Source organism: Mytilus galloprovincialis, chromosome 5 (genome assembly GCF_965363235.1).
Source record: "Mytilus galloprovincialis chromosome 5, xbMytGall1.hap1.1, whole genome shotgun sequence".
NCBI lineage: Eukaryota > Metazoa > Mollusca > Bivalvia > Mytilida > Mytilidae > Mytilus > Mytilus galloprovincialis.
The window spans coordinates 13,013,066-13,031,967 of NC_134842.1; the positions used below are offsets into that span (position 1 = coordinate 13,013,066).

Here is an 18,902-nt window from a genome sequence, read left to right on the forward strand (position 1 = left end):
ATGATTTGTCAACTTCACATGGTGGAGGCCTACAAAAATTGTAAACACCAAATAACTAAAAAATACACTTGATGTTGTATATGTATTAAATATGTGGCCTTATGCAAGTGCATTCCTCTGTAAACTTATATCATGAAAACAGCAATTTGCAACCAATAGAGGGTAGTAGAAGGGATTAATTTCCACAATTGCCTGACAGAAATTTGTAAATAATGGATCCTAAGAAGTTGGTGTCATATTTATATTACAACAAACTTTAGTGTATTTAAATTTAAATCTTGTAAACATTGATCAATGCAATTATTCAAAATTTAAACTGAAGGATATTGTATGACATTTCCAGGGTTTTAAAAGAATCATTTTTAGTATTGAAATCTATCAGAAATCACACAGTAAACTTGGTAAATTGCCGTCCATCTTATTCTAAAAGAAAGCCCTGATGCACTTATTTATTACTTATTGCTTTTGATGGTATTGATGAATTGCTTTATACAAAAAAAAATATAACACTACATATATTTAAATGTACATTTTCTGTAAACTGAAAGTAAATTTAAAAGTACAATTTTTCTATTAATACAATTTTTTACTCCACAAAAGAAAACTACATGTTTATTTGCAACATAATTCAGTGCTCTTGATCTTTTTACAAAATGTTGTGTGTATGAAAAACTGAGGTGTAAAAACCTCTGATAAATGAGTATGACAATGTCCTCGGAGACTTCCTCATGTGTAACAGAATGTTATACCCCTGTTATATCTAAGACCCTTAAAAACAAATTGATCCAGTTTAGTTGTTCCCATGTTATTAAAAGTCTTTACAAGAAATAATCTGGCTGTGGTTTCTTTGATGGTATTCCTCTAGATTCCTACAAATATAAAATAATTTATTATGATTACTCTCTAAACATATATTCATCGATAAGTAATGTCTTATGCATATTTTAAAGTTTATAACATTTTGTCGTGTCATGGGCCATGGCTTTTATTGCTTGCTATGAGGGGTATTTTTTGCTCAATGTTGAAGTATGATGGGTGACTTCAGTTGCATTTATCAACAACATTTATTCTCTGGAGATTAGTCGTCTCATAGACAATCCTATCATGTCTTATTTTGTAATGCCACTATATTTAGGCAATAAGTATTACATATATGATTAAGGAAAGGAAACAGTTTGTTTAAACTATATTTAACAATCAACATTATATGAGGGAGAACCCCTGCTAAGAACAAAACATCTTGTATTTTGAGAAATAAAGAATATTGATCTCTGACAAAACTTTCAATTTTAAGAGATATCAATAATATTGTCACATGTTCTGCTGAATGTAATTGATTGAAAAGTCGCTTTTGGCTTTTAGCTTGGCTTGGGTATAGATTAATAATTTTCGGATAATAAATAACTTACCTGTGGTGCAGCTTCAAATATTGTAAAATCTCTTTGTAAATGCTCGTCTAATTCTAAAATGGCTGCTACATTACCACATCTATAAAGGAAAGTAGCATTTATCAATCTGAGGAATTCTTTTGAAAGTAAAAACTTTTCATTGAAGAATATGAGATATTTAAGTTTAGGCCAATTAAAATTAATTGATAGATTTTCATCCCCGCCCACCCGCCCCGATTTTTTTTATTTTGAAAAATTTACGATTTCCTGATTTTGTTCATTTCCGTTACTGGTAACTGTCAATAATTTCATTTCATTTGAACTTCCTGTTTCATATTTCTTGTTTCTATTACTTTACAACGATTATGTTGACAAATTCTGCTGTTCAATGATGACAATATCATCTACGGAAAATAGAGATAGATTACCAGAAGGGCATGAAATATTTGGGTTACGAGTAATACGCTGTGTCCAAGAACGCAAGTCGCGGTATGTCACAAATTGGAAATTTCTGTCATTAGATAACCGTGAATTTTTTTTAATAAAACATTGACTTTGTGTCAGCAAATTTGGGCTCTGAAAGATTTTAAAAGCGTAAGAATCGTGGAACCCATTGGTAGAAAAAACATAACTGGATTAAAGAAACTGACTAAAGCACGAATTTGTTAGATCTATGGGAAATCATTTAAAATCAGAAATGAAACTTATCATTTATATCAATTATCAATCTGTGTCATTGTAAACAAAACTGTCCTTACAATTTATTGGTGCATATTTAAATGATAATCATGTGACATGCGATTTGTTGATGCATATGTAAGTTATAATCCTGGTAATACATTGACTTTTAATATTTACCTATAGCAATAATTAGGTGCTGACCACACCGTTAATACTGTTTCATTAAAATGCCACTTGTAACCCTCCATTACTAACTGATGGGCTCGACATATTAAATCTATATGGTTAGCTTCATTAAACTGTGCTGCAACATCGGAACCAAATAAATATCCTGCTCCACGAGGACTCACTCCCCAACCCTGCATATCTATAAAATAAGAACAAGAAAAATTATTGTAATGAAATCTATAAAAGAAGTTACTACATTTTACTCATTCTTGCTACTGTCATATTATTTTGTAGAAAGTCTAATAACAACAACACTTGAGGGACTGCTGCATAAAATTTATTGATCGACATGCCGTCATCAGGATACAAATAATACATTGATAAAATTGAGAATGGAAATGGGGAATGTGCCAAAGAGACAACAACTCGACCATAGAAAAAACAACAGCAGAAGGTCACCAACAGGTCTTCAATGTAGTGAGAAATTCCTGCACCCGGAGGCGTCCTTTATTGAACATGCTTAAGTATAAAATCGGGTTGTCTTATGACAACGTCATAGTATAGTAGAACATGTAGAAGTTGTGAAAGAGGAAGTGAAAGTGAAAGTATAAATAGAAAATGTTTAAATTGATTGTCAACATAAAGATGAAAGTAAAATAAAATTGTTTGTGTATCAACTCTGTGTTATTAATGTCTTAGCTAAAATGTTGTAAATTGAATGTACAAACACATGTCTGTCCCATAGTTCTTCCGGTAGCTCATCTAAACAAATAGTTTCATCACTGCTGCTTGTTGTCAGGTCAATGTGGTCTGCCTGAGTTAGGTCCATGACATAACTGTATTCTTTGGTTATGTATTGCGGAGTGTTATCTAAAATAGAAGTGTCTGAATCTGACAGGTATAGGTCTTGTCCCAGGGTACTACTACTTGTTGATGGTTTTTGCGGTCTTGGAGTAGATGGTTGTTGGTATTCATACGGTGATTAACCTGCTATTGTCCTGAATATAGGAGTTTTCCCGTTCCATTATTTTTTCTGAAAGGCTTCAAAGGGGGTCTCCATTTTTCTATGGCTTTAGCCATTTCCCGAGGATTTTGTTTGAAACTGTTGTAGTCTTCTTTGGCCTTATCTGGGTGTTTTGATTTTAGATGTGTGATGGCATTTAATTTCCTAGTGACAGTAGCAACACAATGTTTGCATTCAAACATTGTAGAGACTGGTTCGTGGAGTTCTCTGTGGTGTCTTCTTAAGGTTGAAATACTGCAGAATGTTTTCGGGCACTTTTTGCAATTAAATCTTCGTTTAAATATCTGGTGGTTTCCTTTCTTTAGGGTATTTAAGTGTTAGCCGTATCGTCTGTTGAGTCCCCAGGGTTCGGTGCTTCCAAATCTGTGTATTATTGACGTCACCATAACAGGCATAACAACCACAGAACAAAACATAAACTGAAGAAGCTCTAATACACAGATTTGGAAGCACCGAACCCTGGGGACTCAACAGACAATATGGCTAACACTAAGATAAGCAAAAGAAAGGAAACTTAAGCATGTTCAATGTATTATTTGTATCCTGATGAGGATGCCCTAGGCACCAAAACATGTCGATCAATAAATTTTATGCAGCAGTCCCTCAAGTATTGTTGTTATAAGACTTTCTACATTTTTGTGTTTTGTCATAACGACCCTGTATACCCGAGGTATCCACTTCAGGGACTCTACCTTACTACAGACTTACCAGACGTTGGTTCACTTTCGTTTGTAATTGTCATATTAATTGTATTTAAGCTCTAAAAAAATGCACATAATAAACTTAGCTACAATCATAGTTACACATTAATTATAACTTGACTGATTTTAAATCCAAATTTATAATTTTTCTCAACTTTTTTGTAAAATAGTACAGTATAAATTGAAGTTTACCTTCTTGAAAATTTCACAAATGTTTTAATGATTATATAAATATTTTTTTCTTCTTCTAATTCCAAGCAAAATGTAGTCAAACAATCAAAGAAATATTATATAACTTTACACTTTCTAAATAAGGCATGATGTCAGAAGTTAATTTACCTTCTGGATCTGACCATAATAAATCACACATTGGACCGTCATGTGGTACTTCCTGTTTCCTGTCTATTGCACGGATTTGATCTAATGTCTGTATAGAGGGAGATAACCCACCATGTACACAAAATATCTGAAAATATACAAAATGATATCAGAAGTCTATTTTTGACAGTTGAAAAGCAATCTAATTACATTTTTCTTTCAATTTAACCTACATTAAATGAATATGCTCTTTCCAGTCAAAAATTTTGACTATCTCAAATAAAATTGATAAAATGAACTTAACCAATGCTAAATATTCATCTATTCACAATTTTTTAAAATTTCTTAATAAATCTTGATTCTTAAACTTTTTATGTATAAAATAAACCCACCTTTCCATCTATAATTGCTGAAAGACTTAAATAATCAAATATTTCTGTACAATATCTCCATACTGTTATTGACCCGTATTTCCGCAAACATTCATCATAAAAACCATAAACTTGTGTGATTTGTCTACTTTCATGATTGCCACGAATTAATGTTATTCTATCTGGATATCTAACCTAAAAATAGATTTAAATTTAAAATGTAGACACATGCATAGACTTGGAGATCCTTTCAACTGAGCATTAAATAAAATAACATTACATATTAATTAAAACAGTTGAATAAATGAATTAATTTCTAAGGCTGTTAATTTTCATGGTTTTGAAGCTTAAAAGTTTTGTCCTCATTGTTCATCCTTCTAATACTGATTTATAGCAAACTGTTACGGTTGTGATGGCAAACAAATTAAGATCTATTAGTTGTACAGTGTTAAAATTAATTTGCATTATATTATGATACTGTTATTTTTATTTAGATCATACATATACTTGGTCTGACCTTTGAAAATCAACATTATAGAAGTACCATCATACCTTCAAAATGACTGTCCCTATTTAAAAATGGGTTTGCTATTTATATTAGGTAATGTTCTTTAAATGTGCAAGCATATCATATCAAAAAGAACTTACAAGTGTAACAGCATCATTTAATTGCAGATTTATATTTGTCGTCTTTTTTTATTGTTGGTTGTATACGCAGTTAAAAAGGTTTTAGTACATTGTAGTAGTACTTTTCTAGAAGCTGATACTTACTTTTAATGCTAATAATAATAAAAATGTTTCTACACTGTAAAATCCTCTATCCACAAAATCTCCAATAAATAGATAATTTGTGTCCGGAACATCTCCACCAACTTTAAATAATTCTTTTAAATCATAAAACTGTCCATGTATATCACCACACACCTAAAACAAATATCGACAATTGAATCATTTAGTATTCTCCTGTATGAGCCCTTTGTATTAAAGCAGAGATAAAAGAAAGTAGTTATAAAAATAAAAATTATTTCATAATTGTCCAACCTTACTTGATACTTTTATATTTTCACTTCTACATGTTTTTAAAGTGTTATACCCTTTGTAGAATAATTCTAGTACAGTCATTCTATTAAATTTTATAATTCAAATTCTCCACACAAAAAGAAAACATGTATTATATGTAATGGATAATTGTAGTATCATACCATTGTATACCAAATCTACATGATCTAGTGATCATGTATTATTTTTATAGAAAAAAAAGTTGAAGAAGGGGTTATAGTGTAGTGATGTTGGTCATTGGAAAACAACAGGGAAAAGTGGTTGTTTTTTTTGTACTAATTTTCTCCTGCACATTTCTGAAGCTTCAGTTAACCCTTTCGCCGATGAGTCCCGGTTTACCGGGATTCACGCTTCAGACAACTGACGACGAGTCCCGTTTTACCGGGATCGGAATACATCTTTTATGTTTCCCGCTCAAAACAGTGCAAACATGAGTTATCTTTCTTTGATGAATACCCGGATGAAAGTGTAAACATAGCGCTTCCGTTTGTTGAAAACCGTGTCAAAATCAGACGAAATTTACGGAATTTACGAGAATTTGAAATGAGGGAACATTTTTTTTGAAAGAATATGGAAGAATTGAAGCCAAACTAGTATACTTTTTTGACATAAAATGTCGTTTTATGAACAAAACACTTGGAATGGACATCGTTCAGTATGAGGAATTTGTACAGCCTCATAAATTTTTTCAAAAGATTGCCGTTTTGGGTTAAAAAATTACGATTTGGGGTCAAAGAGCAGAATTTTGAGAATTTCACCTAGATAATGCCGAAAATTTGAAAATTTGAATATTTTATGAGGAAAAAATTATCAAAACATGAATAAAACTGTGAACATGGTGTAAGTGAATGAAATAAATACACAAATAACTACAAACAAGTTTTTATTGACATTTATTATGAAGATCTCCCACTTGAGCAATAGTAGCCAGGGAAGCCATCGTCTCAGAGTAGCTTCTGTCTGGGCAGCAATCGGTGAAAGGGTTAAATATTGTTCACCTATTAAATTTATAAAATTGTTTGTGGATTTTTTTTTAAATATTGAGGAGATAACTTACTGTTACAGGAGAATCTACACGCTGTACATTACTTTCTTCTACTAAAATCTCTCTGGCTTTGGCACATAATGCTTTCACTTCACTCTCTTTAATTATTTCACATCTTCTCAGTTGCTCTATTTGTCTTTAGAAAAATAACAATAAGTAAATATGTTAACTTTAAAGATCATTGAAATCCTTATAAAATAATATAGAGGGCATTATATTGTAGTGTTTTATCTAAAGCAATTTAGCATGGCATGATGCCACGTCTTTTTTCAAATGCAATGCCCTTTTTCTTCAGAAAAATTTGATGCCATGTGCCAATTAGCATTATCTGGACCAAGATCAGGTTGCGTTGTTGGGGTGTTGGCTGCTCAAAGTGCGACAAGCATAATAATTTGACTTAAGTTGGTTGCATATTATTTCAGACAATATTTATCAATTCCACGAGTACATCAAATCATTCTTAGTTTCAGTAAAATAAGTTTGTTACTTCATTAGAACGTAATGAAAATTGCCTTATAACGTTTAAACCCATTGCATTTGTTTGCACCTGTCCTACCCCAGGAACCATAGAAGTGTCGTTCAGTGGATTTTGTTTGTTGATGTGGTTCATTAGAATAGTGTTTCTCGTTTCTTATATGGATTAGACGTTGGTTTTCCCCAATAAAGGCCATTTGAATTGTTTTACATTACTGATTAGTTTTATAGCTTCCTGTTCAGCCAAAACTCTGTATTGAAGGCTGCAAAATGTATTTTGACCTTTGTTTACTTTACATACCACATCTTCTTATGTCTAAAACTCAACAAAGTTTGTTTCTTAATTAAATAGACATTAATTTATATAAGAACAGATTCCGACAATAAATAAAATTGAGAATGGAAATGGGGAATGTGCCAAAGAGACAACAACCCGACCATAGAGCAGACAACAGCAGAAGGTCACCAACAGATCTTCAATGCAACGAGAAATTCTCGCACCATGAGGCGTCCTTCAGCTGGCCCCTAAACAAATATATATTGGTTCAGTGATAATGAACACCATACTAAACTCCAAATTGTACACAAGAAACTAAAAGTTAAAATAATACAAGACTAACAAAGGCCAGAGGCCCCTGACTTGGGACAGGTGCAAAAATGCAGCGGGGTTAAACATGTTTGTGAGATCTCAACCCTCCCCCTATACCTCTAGCCAATGCAGAAAAGTAAACGCATAACAATACGCACATTAAAATTCAGTACAAGAGAAGTTTGAGTATGATGCCAGAAGATGTAACCAAAGAAAATAAACAAAATGACAATAATACATAAATAACATCAGACTACTAGCAGTTAACTGACATGCCAGCTCCGGACTTCAATTAAACTGATTGAAAAATTATGTCTTCATCATATGAATATCAGGCACAATCCTCCCCGTGAGGGGTTTAGTATCATACCATCATAACATATATGAGAAGAACATAACCTGTGTCATGCCAACAACTGGTTTATTAATAATAAATGTGTTTAGTTCCGATGCAAAGACCCTATAAGTGAATCAATATTAACTCCACAATATGCAATCTTTAATGACCTGACAACAGTATCGTAACTATATCCCTTCTTAATAAGTCTATTTAAAGGTTTTGTTAGCTTCTGAGGTGAATACTGACTTTTCTGTGCTTTATAAAGAATATTTCCATAAAATATTTGATGTGAAATACCTGAACGTGTAAGAAGTCTGCATGTTGAGCTATATTTACGAATGATGTCCTTATACCGATGATAAAATTTAGTAAATGTTTTGACTAGTTTGTGATATCGAAAACCCTGGTGTAATATTTTTTCAGTAATACATAAATTTCTCTTGTTAAAATCTAAAACATTGTTACATACACGAGCGAATCGTACAAATGTATACCAGTTAAAAAAAAATATGTACCTGTCTAAATCACTTATTTCACTCATGCTTCTGTGTTTATCTGAAATAATAGAAAGAGGAAACTATTGAGAAATTCATCTTTAGCATGGGTATGTCATGTATATAGGGGCCATATTAACTGTAAGCTTAGAACACATGTTCATCGTGTTTATTAAGAAGTGAACAGTTTAATGCATTTACAAGTGGTTGTCAAGTAACAGCAAACTGGATTTTGAACCCTGAACAGTTGAGCAAGTATCGACACAACATTAAAGTTTAAAACAGCTGAATTTGGATTGTGATTGAATATTTGATATAGATTATTATCTAATTAATAATGACCATGGTCCAAATCTACAACCTACTGCAAACTCTTGCAATTGATGAATTTAGAAAAAAATGATAATTTTAGTCAATTCAAAACTATTAAGTCATGGAATTGAAATGACTAAATGCACAATTTGAGCAGATTTTCAGTTAATATATTAAGTTTGGTTCAGAAATATATTTTTTACTCCAAAAATGAAGCATCTTTGGGATAAATTATATAAGAAGTCTAACTGTAAATATGAGTTCTGTGTTATGACGTCAATACAAGGGGTATCAGGTCTGTTAGCACCCAATACACTTTCTCAACTCGCACGTTCACACCAAAGGTCAGTTTGCACCCAATTTTAAGTAAAATTCCAGTTGGATAATTAGACAAGAGCTGTCAAAATGACAGTAAACCGGATTCTTTAACATTTATTTGTGTTCTGGCATTTATCAATATTACAAGGACCAAAACTCCTAATAGGTAAAATTTATGATAACATATTAAAATTTTAAAAGGTTTGGTTGAACGGTTCATGAGTAAATGCACGGACACAACATTTTTTAAACTTTCAAGAACCATAACTCCTGAACGGTAAAAGTCAAAATCGTCATTATTGAACTTGACCTCCATTTTGTTGTCAGTAACAACATATTAAAATTTTAAAAGGTTTGGTTGAACGCTTCATGAGTAAATGCACGGACAACATTTGGTTGCCGCCCGCCCGTACATCCCCAAATCAATAACCGACATTTTTGACACAAAAATCCGGTTAAAAATCAAAATTGTTTTGTTTTTAATTGATTTGATGTAAATTCTAAATGTATTTAGCTTGGTATAAGTAAAACATTGAAGATTTTAAATGAAAAACACAAAAGATTTTAACAGCTTGGCCACTTTGATCTCAAACAATGAAACAAACAAGAGGCTCTCAAGAGCCTGAATCGCTCACCTGAATTTTTTTGGTTTAATCTCATATCAATGATTATTTTGGCTTTTCAATTTATTTAAATGTTCTTTGAATCGTCCTATTTTCTTCAAAAGCAAACAAAAAAATCATTTTCTCCTATGTTCTATTTTAGCCATAGGAGCTATGTTTCTTGACATACAAGGAAATGAAATATAAAATTTATACTAGATACTCTGAAACTCTAAAACTCATTTAGCCTAAGTTTGGCTGAAATTGATACAGCAGTTTCAAAGGAGAAGATTTTTTAAAGTAAGTCAACATGATGAACAAATTGTGAAAAAAATCTTTAAAGGGCAATAACTCCTTAAGAGGTCAATTGACAATTTTGGTCATATTAACTTATTTGTAGATCTTACTTTGCTTAACATTTTTGCTATGAACAGTTTATCTGTATCTATAATAATATTCAAGATAATGACCAAAAACTGCAAAATTTCCTTAAAATTACCAATTAATTGGCAGCAACCCAACAATGGTTTGTTTGCTTCATCTGAAAATTTCAGGGCTGATAGATCTTGACCTAATGAACATTTTTACCCCAGTCAGATTTGCTCTAAATGCTTTCGTTTTTGAGATATAAGCCAAAAACTGCATTTGACCCCTATGTTCTATTTTAAGTAACGGCGGCCATGTTTTTTGACGGATCAAAAATCGAAGCACACACTTTGTGCAGGATAATCTAAGGAACAATCATGCTAAGTTTCATCCAAATCCATTCAGCAGTTTCAGAGGAGAAGATTTTTTAAAGTTAGCAAATATGATGAACAAATTGTGAAAAATTGTCATTAAAGGACAATAACCCCTTAAGGGGTCAATTGACAATTTTGGTCATATTAACTTATTTGTAGATCTTACTTTGTTGATCATTTTTGCTGTTTACAGTTTATCTTTATCTATAATAATATTCAAGATAATGACCAAAAACTGCAAAATTTCCTTAAAATTACCAATTAAGTGACAGCAACCCAACAATGGTTTGTTTGATTCATCTGAAAATTTCAGGGCTGATAGATCTTGACCTAATGAACATTTTTACCCCATGTCAGATTTGCTCTAAATGCTTTCGTTTTTGAGATATAAGCCAAAAACTGCATTTGACCCCTATGTTCTATTTTAAGTAACGGTGGCCATGTTTTTTGACGGATCAAAAATCGAAGCACACACTTTGTGCAGGATAATCTAAGGAACAATCATGCTAAGTTTCATTCAAATCCATTCAGCAGTTTCAGAGGAGAAGATTTTTTAAAGTTAGCAAATATGATGAACAAATTGTGAAAAATTGTCATTAAAGGACAATAACCCCTTAAGGGGTCAATTGACAATTTTGGTCATATTAACTTATTTGTAGATCTTACTTTGTTGATCATTTTTGCTGTTTACAGTTTATCTTTATTTATAATAATATTCAAGATAATGACCAAAAACTGCAAAATTTCCTTAAAATTACCAATTAGTGGCAGCAACCCAACAATGGTTTGTTTGATTCATCTGAAAATTTCAGGGCTGATAGATCTTGACCTAATGAACATTTTTACCCCATGTCAGATTTGCTCTAAATGCTTTCGTTTTTGAGATATAAGCCAAAAACTGCATTTGACCCCTATGTTCTATTTTAAGTAACGGCGGCCATGTTTTTTGACGGATCAAAAATCGAAGCACACACTTTGTGCAGGATACTCTAAGGAACAATCATGCTAGGTTTCATTCAAATCCATTCAGTAGTTTCAGAGGAGAAGATGTTTGAAAAATTGTTAACGACGACGACGACGGACGCCAAGTGATGAGAAAAGCTCACATGGCCTTTTAGGCCAGGTGAGCTAAAAATTATAGCAATACACTAACTAAAACATGATTAAAATTTATTTAACACAAAAAAATATGTTGTCAGAGTCTCACTTTATTTTGAAACAATGAAATAAAAGTTAGCAATACACTAACCAAAACAAGATTAAGATTTATTCAACACAAAAAAAACGTCTCAATCTAATTTAAGACAGTGACAACAAATAAACTTATAGGAATACATGTACACTTGCCAAAACTTGATGACAAACAAAGTTATTAAACACAAAACCAATAAAAATGGGCGCAAACCTGTAAGGTGCGAAAGTGAAATGGAGCGACCGTTTTTTTATTTTCTGTGGGTGCACATGGGGGTCACAAAAATAAAGTTTAGTATAATATTCACATTTAATGGAGTTGAAAAAACATAAATAGACGAAGTCATATTAATTGTCAAATATTCTTTGATTTGACTTTTTTCAACAATTTATCTCTTTTCTCTCTTCTTTCATTTACAATTTTATGCATCAGCATCCTCCTTCGAAAGCAAGGACTTTCTATCCAGGTTTCTGTCCTGTTTCTTGCTTTTGTGCCATATTTTTGGCACACAGAACAGTAGTATCCTTCCTCTGTGACTATAAGCCATTTGAAGTCTTGCTTATATTTGTCTTCACTTGCGTGTCTTTTCCGTTGTTTGCTTGATTTTTGTTCAATTTCAACAACTTCAACATTAATATCAATTTTATTTAACTTATTTGGCCTGGTATTTTCTTTATCATCATTGTCATCTGCCTTTTTTCCCCCCCCCCCCCCCGATTGATAAATCAAAACATTGAAATTTGACGATTGGACACCATCTTTGTCAATGAAAACAAATCAGCGAGGCGCGATTACAGCCGGACAGCAAATCTCATAATGGCGTCGATTTTATTATTCTGGTCACGTGATTTTCAGTTCAAAAAATGGCATTTTTAAGCAACGGCAATGACGCCACGAAATCGACGGCGTAAAGTTATTTTGTGTATTTAGCATGCTTAATCAAATACATCATTAAATACGGCAGGTTTCAAACTTTAACTACGTTATTCATTTAAGAATGAAAAAATAGAATTTCCTTGATTATTTGATTGGGAAAGATGAAAAAACGTGCCGCGGCCGTGACACTTCTCGGTAAATAAATGTAAATTGAAATGACACACGGAATTGTAACGTATTTTCCTTTATAGGGATGATACCTCCTGATATTATGAACATGAAATGCCTATTGATACAAAAACTCGCCAGGTAAAACGGCATTGTGTCAATTCAACAGGCCCAAAACTAGCGACCGGCCAAAGGGAGATAACTCGAATGAAAAGTCGTTGAAGGGACGGCTGATCAGAAACGAGAGAAAATAACCATTTCGCTCAATTTTAATAAGTGAAAGAGTTCATTCTGGGGTAAAATATCCAATAATTTATCAGTGTGCGAAGGAAAATGTGTAAATATGAAAAATACCTTGGATATTACAATTAATCATTGGAATGAGGGCACCTGTCAGGTATCAAGACCCAAACAGTGAGAGAAAGTATAATAGAATGTATGTCTGCTTTGGTAAATCACTATTTAATTACATATTGCATAAAAATATCTGATAATCATCTAGAAATCGGGGAAATTGCAAATATTATTACATATTCAGTTTAAAAAATATATTACTACAGCTTCAGAAGAAATATAAAAAAAAAGTTTTCTATATGGTTATTTTTTTACATAAAGTGAGGGGTTTTGGACCAGTAAATTGTTAGAAAAAAATACTTGCCCAAAGCTTTGGTGTTAAAATTCCATCATTTAAATGGGGGAATGTTGCAGAATATTCCCTGATTGCATGTGTATACCTCTATTTTGTCATATATATATATACTTTGATGGAAATAATTATTTCATGGCATACTTTTTCATAAATTATTTTTCTTGAATACACATAAATTCTTCATTTTGATTCAGCATTTAGTGATGCAGAAACATATTGTTTCTTAGTAGATCTACATAAAAATATATTTTATAAAGATTATGGGTATAAAATGTACAATTTTGCTGTTATATATTCTATTCTAGAATAATAGAGAATTTCTGTTAAGTTATCACCCAATGTCAGTTATATCTGTGAACTTATTAAATGTTTATTTCCATTCTAAATATGTTTATCTATGCAAGTAAATATTTTAATATGTGAGGCCTATTAATGATGAACACTGAAATGTAACAACTTCTAGTCACTGGCAATAGGATATCATATATACCCTTGACAATTTTGATTAAAAATTGAATTAATCAAAGTACTCTATAAGAAGTCTTTACCAAAAATGTAATTTCTATGTGTTTGTAAGTAGCAATATTACAAAGTAATAAAAATTTAGAAAAAATAATAAATAATAAAAACAAAATCAGGGCTTTATTTCATTTTGTATTGAGAGACTGATTAAAAAAGTAAAATCTATTCCTGAAAAAATAGATGTCATAAAAATATTGCATTTTATATTGAACTTTGTTCTCTGCAGTGGTTTTTCATTCTAACTATATATTTAGATTTGGCCTGATAGTGACACTGTCATGTGTTTTGTTGTGTGCTGTCTCATTTTAGAAAAGGGGTTATATTGTAAAATATAAATTCTGAAATGTAGTAGTTTAAACTTTCTGTTTTTTTTAAATCATTTGGCTTAGGAGATATAATATAAATCTAAGCATAGAATATGGATACCCATACAGTCCTCTTGAGTCATGTCTGTTTAACATTTAAGATAAAGTAAATTTTATATTTTTCTAGAATAAAGTAAAACTGAAAATAGCTTTCTCGCTAATTATATGTAATTCAGTGGGATAGTAATGCATGTACTCAAATTGAAAAAAAAACAATCACAACATTCAACAGCTTGAGCCATGGAGTGTGAAAAATAATTATATAATGAATATAACCTTTTTATATAATTCATATAATATATAGTATAATATATATTGACATAATGTTCTCAAATAATATATACCATATGAGACATATGATATATAACCATTTCTGGTAACATTTATATATAGACTGAAATATGTGTAATAATGATGAATTAAAAAAAAATACCATGTTGACCTGATATATAAATCCTCAATCGTCAAATGCAGGTGCATGCAGCTTAACAATTGTAAAAAAAGAATGAACTAGACTAAGTATTCATTAATAGAGATTAATTTACTAATAGGTAAACTGGATACAGATTGAACAATCATCTATGGAACAATTATTGAATGACTGCTAGAACCTGGAAGATGAATAGGGAACAAGCACAAGCAATATTATATTATGAAGTGATATCATCTTCATTCATTTGAAATTACATCTGAAAGCTACAAAATAAGGATCTGACTCTCTTCAAACTGTTTTCCTCTGTTATTTATCTATGATATATCTGATCTCAGAATGTTTACACTGGACATGTCATTCTTTCACTGATTCAGGACAAAACCTGACAAGTGACAATAATTTACACCTGGACTTCCCAAAAAATAATGCACTGCTAAAGGGATGTTATCGGGAGGTTTGTGTACATTTTATTACATGTTTAATGCGCTGAATTCATAACATTTGTGTGATTTATATGAAAGTAAAACAAATTTTGTTCATTTTTAGTATTTTTGTGTACTGGGGCATGAAAAAGGGAAATAAATTACACAAAAAATAACAGATTTTGTTCATTTCAAATGACATGTTGACTGTCTTTTCATTAGTGGCAAGTCTGTCATATTTCGGAGCTGTTTTAGTCAAGAGCAGAGCAGTTTCATCAAAAAGAGAAGGCAGTCCCCGCAGGGCCTTACCAATTTGTGATGTGTACTGGAATTGTGCTCGTGTGTAAACAAGGAAGGGTAACGTCATGTGACTACCCCAGTTCTGTTCTCCATGCTCCAGTGTATCAATATAAACTTATCATATTTATTTTTCCTAAGTAAAACGGGTTTGTGTCAATTCGTCCAGAGTTGAATATTTGTCAATGACAGTCGATGTTGAAAAATGGCGGTTCCGAAGGCTGAAAATAAATGACTTGAATTTCTGATTCAACGATGAAATTATTTGACTTCTCATATCTTTTAAATACTTGTTAAAATTATCATATCATGCATACCGCTCGTGATACGTTTAGTTTCTTATAATTTAACAAATTCACGATTTCCTGCCGGGTCGTCTTCCGCGGGGAATTATTTTTCTACGCAGCGACATCGGTTGACGACGTTCTCTTAAATTATCTCCACTTGATTCTCGAATAATAAATCCGGGTTTTTAGCGGACAAATCAGGGATTTGCTGTCCGGCTGTAGTATTTAAATTTTAACGGTATGGAACCGAAAAAAATCCAGAATTTGAAAAAAAGCCAACCACCTCCTAAAATCCAAAGGTGGTCGGCTTTCAAAAGAAGGTGGTCGGCACACCCGGCTTAAATGCCGAATGGAAAACACTGGAGGTGAAATTGGTGGCTATTAAATCATTATATCTGGAAGTAGAATCATGCAACACAGCCCCAAGGACCAACTTGGCACAAGTGCTTGGATGTAAAGCTTGTAATTCGTTTTGAATGATTGGTCTTTTTTATTTTGAGACTGTGACAATGCTACATTTTTCAGAATAAAATCTTAAAGATATTCCTATTTCGCATTTGTCAGCTTTCTAAAGTATAAAGTAGAATTTTATTACGTTCATGATTTTTTTGTTGTTGTTCACTTTATCCCAACATGGACACTATGTTCAAGAATTCACTGAATATAAGGAAAACATAACTTGACTCACAATTTGATTACTAGCCTAGTTAAACATGTAGAAGAATGAATAATGGGGACAAGATTTAACCCTAAAATGTGTACCTGAGGTTTGCTTCTTCAACAAAACTTGTCTCTTCCGGTCACTTCTTGCGTCACTAACGAAATAACGAATGTGCGAGACTCTTTTAATTTTTATTATCAAATTAATAGTTTTTAATTTGTTTTAATATAAATTTATATTTATAATATAAATTATAAATTCCATAAAAGATTTAAAATTTGTTCTGGTTTTCAAATACAATTTTTTTTAAAACAAAATATATATAATGGTACTACTAATCACCAGCTTTTACTAATCGCATATATATTACAAGAACGAACACAAATTATTTTACAAATGTATCAACAGACATCAGGGGCGTAGCTAGGTATTCATTCAACTGTAGGCACAAATCGGCAGGGGGTCTGGGGGCCGCTCTAGGCCCCCAGCAGGTCCAGGGCGGTAGGGGTTCAGGGGGAGCGAAGCCCCCGCCGGAAAACGGATTTCAGCGTTTCAGCTGCAAAATTTTATGCACAAAAATATTAAATTTTCTGGTTATTTAATCATGATAATTATAATATACATGATGAAAAGTTTGAAGAATTAAGAATAATTTACCATAGCATCTGAATGGTGAATTAAACGCAGTACAATTGGAAAATCAAATATTAAAAAAAAAAATATTTACAATATGTACTGCCCAGCATAGAACCCCGTATCCCTTTAATTAAGAAGTACACCCTGTTTGGCATTTTCAAATCTATTCCGTTATGATCGATATATACGTTTAACTTAATAGATAGTACATATTGACGATCATTCATTAAAAAGATGGGCACGTGCACGTAAACACTGATATTACTATATAATAACACTATCCTTTTGGCTAGAAAGACATCAACCATCAATCTTTTGATTCTTAAACCTTCACCTTAGCCACACAAACACATGCACACATAGTCAATGCCTAATGCAAAATTTCTGTTCTTTTCATACTAACGTAACAAAATTCAAGAAATTCGTATTTCTTTATATCCCGCTCTACTGTAAAATCCCTACCGGCTTAGGAATTGGAATAATTGTGGTCATTTCACGTAGATCTGAGAGTACTCAAGACTACTGGAAGCTATTTGATAGATTGATTTTTAAACATCCAGTGTAAAATATTTATGCAAGTTTAGAACAAAAAAAAACAAATTGATTATTTACAATAAACACAACAGGGAGCTTAGTCCTGTAATAGGTGTTGTACAGGACGAAGGTCTGGAAATTTGAAAATGCCATGCATTGGCAAATGAGGGATTATTGGAAAGGAGCAGAAACTTTGCCTTTCAGTAGACCAACTACGAACTCCTCAAATAGTGGTATTCTCTCTACAAGTAGGCATAATATTAAATTTTCCAAACAAAAAAAAAATATTTGTGAAAAAATTATGTGTAGGCACGTGCCTAAAGTGCCTAACGGCAGCTACGCCCCTGGACATTTACAAAGGCATTAGCTGTTAAAATTAATTATGTTCACCAGTTTGACACAAATTGTCATATGTTATTTATAACATATTACCAGGTTTATTAGAATTGTAAAAAGTTTAAAATAAACAATGTACCTCCGAAGACTGCCGATAGACGTCGGTCATATAACCAGATAACCCAATATAACCATAGTATATCTATAGAATTGAGAATGGAAATGGGGAATGTGTCAAAGTGACAACAACCCTACAATAGAGCAGAAAACAGGCCGGAAGACCACCAATTGGATCTATGAATATATAGCGAACACGTACGCGTGTAATGAAATTTTTCTAGGTCTGTTTGATTTTATGTTATATAGGTTATAGAAGAAAATGTGTTAATCATCCGGAACTCTGAATATGTTTGTATATGTTAGAGTAAATAGGTGAAATTATGAATTACACGTAATTACTAAACATTTCAGTAAATACCTGTAATTACTAGTCAATTTAGTAATTACATGTATTTACTAGTTGTTTCAGTGATTACTGGTATTCACTGATTTTTTTTTTGTCATTTTTACAGCTATTGATGAACTTCATATTTTTGTTTAAAAATTAAAGACATAATTCAAGATATCAAATAAGAGATTAAAGGGGTAGGGATTTTTAGGGCTTACTTAAGGATTTGGGATTATGAGGCACATTTAGAGTGCATACACTTTAGTGTTTGTGAATTGAAATTTGAAAATGGTTGTTTTATAAGTTTTGAAACTCCCTAAAAATCATTTTCAGCATGCAAGACAATGATATCAATCCAAAATTGAGAAATACATTTTTTAGAAGTTTATAGGCAACTTAGCCACGAATACCTTCTGACATTTTATTTAGACAATATATGTATAGTGTCTTGA

The 18,902-nt window shown here is 31.9% G+C and overlaps 1 protein-coding gene across 3 annotated transcripts; it reads right to left on the minus strand.

Moving 5' to 3' along the window:
- Positions 1 to 442: 442 nt before the first annotated feature.
- On the minus strand, positions 443 to 16,647 carry LOC143075178 (serine/threonine-protein phosphatase 4 catalytic subunit). Of its 3 annotated transcripts, none has more exons than XM_076250518.1 (9): positions 16,598 to 16,647; positions 8,674 to 8,713; positions 6,768 to 6,891; positions 5,423 to 5,575; positions 4,673 to 4,846; positions 4,302 to 4,428; positions 2,247 to 2,436; positions 1,410 to 1,488; positions 443 to 869 (listed from the first exon to the last, which is right to left on the minus strand). In XM_076250518.1, the coding sequence occupies exons 2-9, from the start codon at positions 8,697 to 8,699 to the stop codon at positions 819 to 821; spliced, it is 924 nt and encodes a 307-aa protein (XP_076106633.1). In that variant the 5' UTR covers positions 8,700 to 8,713; positions 16,598 to 16,647; the 3' UTR covers positions 443 to 818. The 3 variants fall into 3 exon arrangements, with proteins under 3 accessions (XP_076106633.1, XP_076106632.1, XP_076106631.1); XM_076250517.1 differs by having other exon boundaries at positions 8,674 to 8,715; positions 16,602 to 16,624; XM_076250516.1 differs by lacking the exon at positions 16,598 to 16,647 and adding an exon at positions 16,524 to 16,586.
- Positions 16,648 to 18,902: the final 2,255 nt, after the last annotated feature.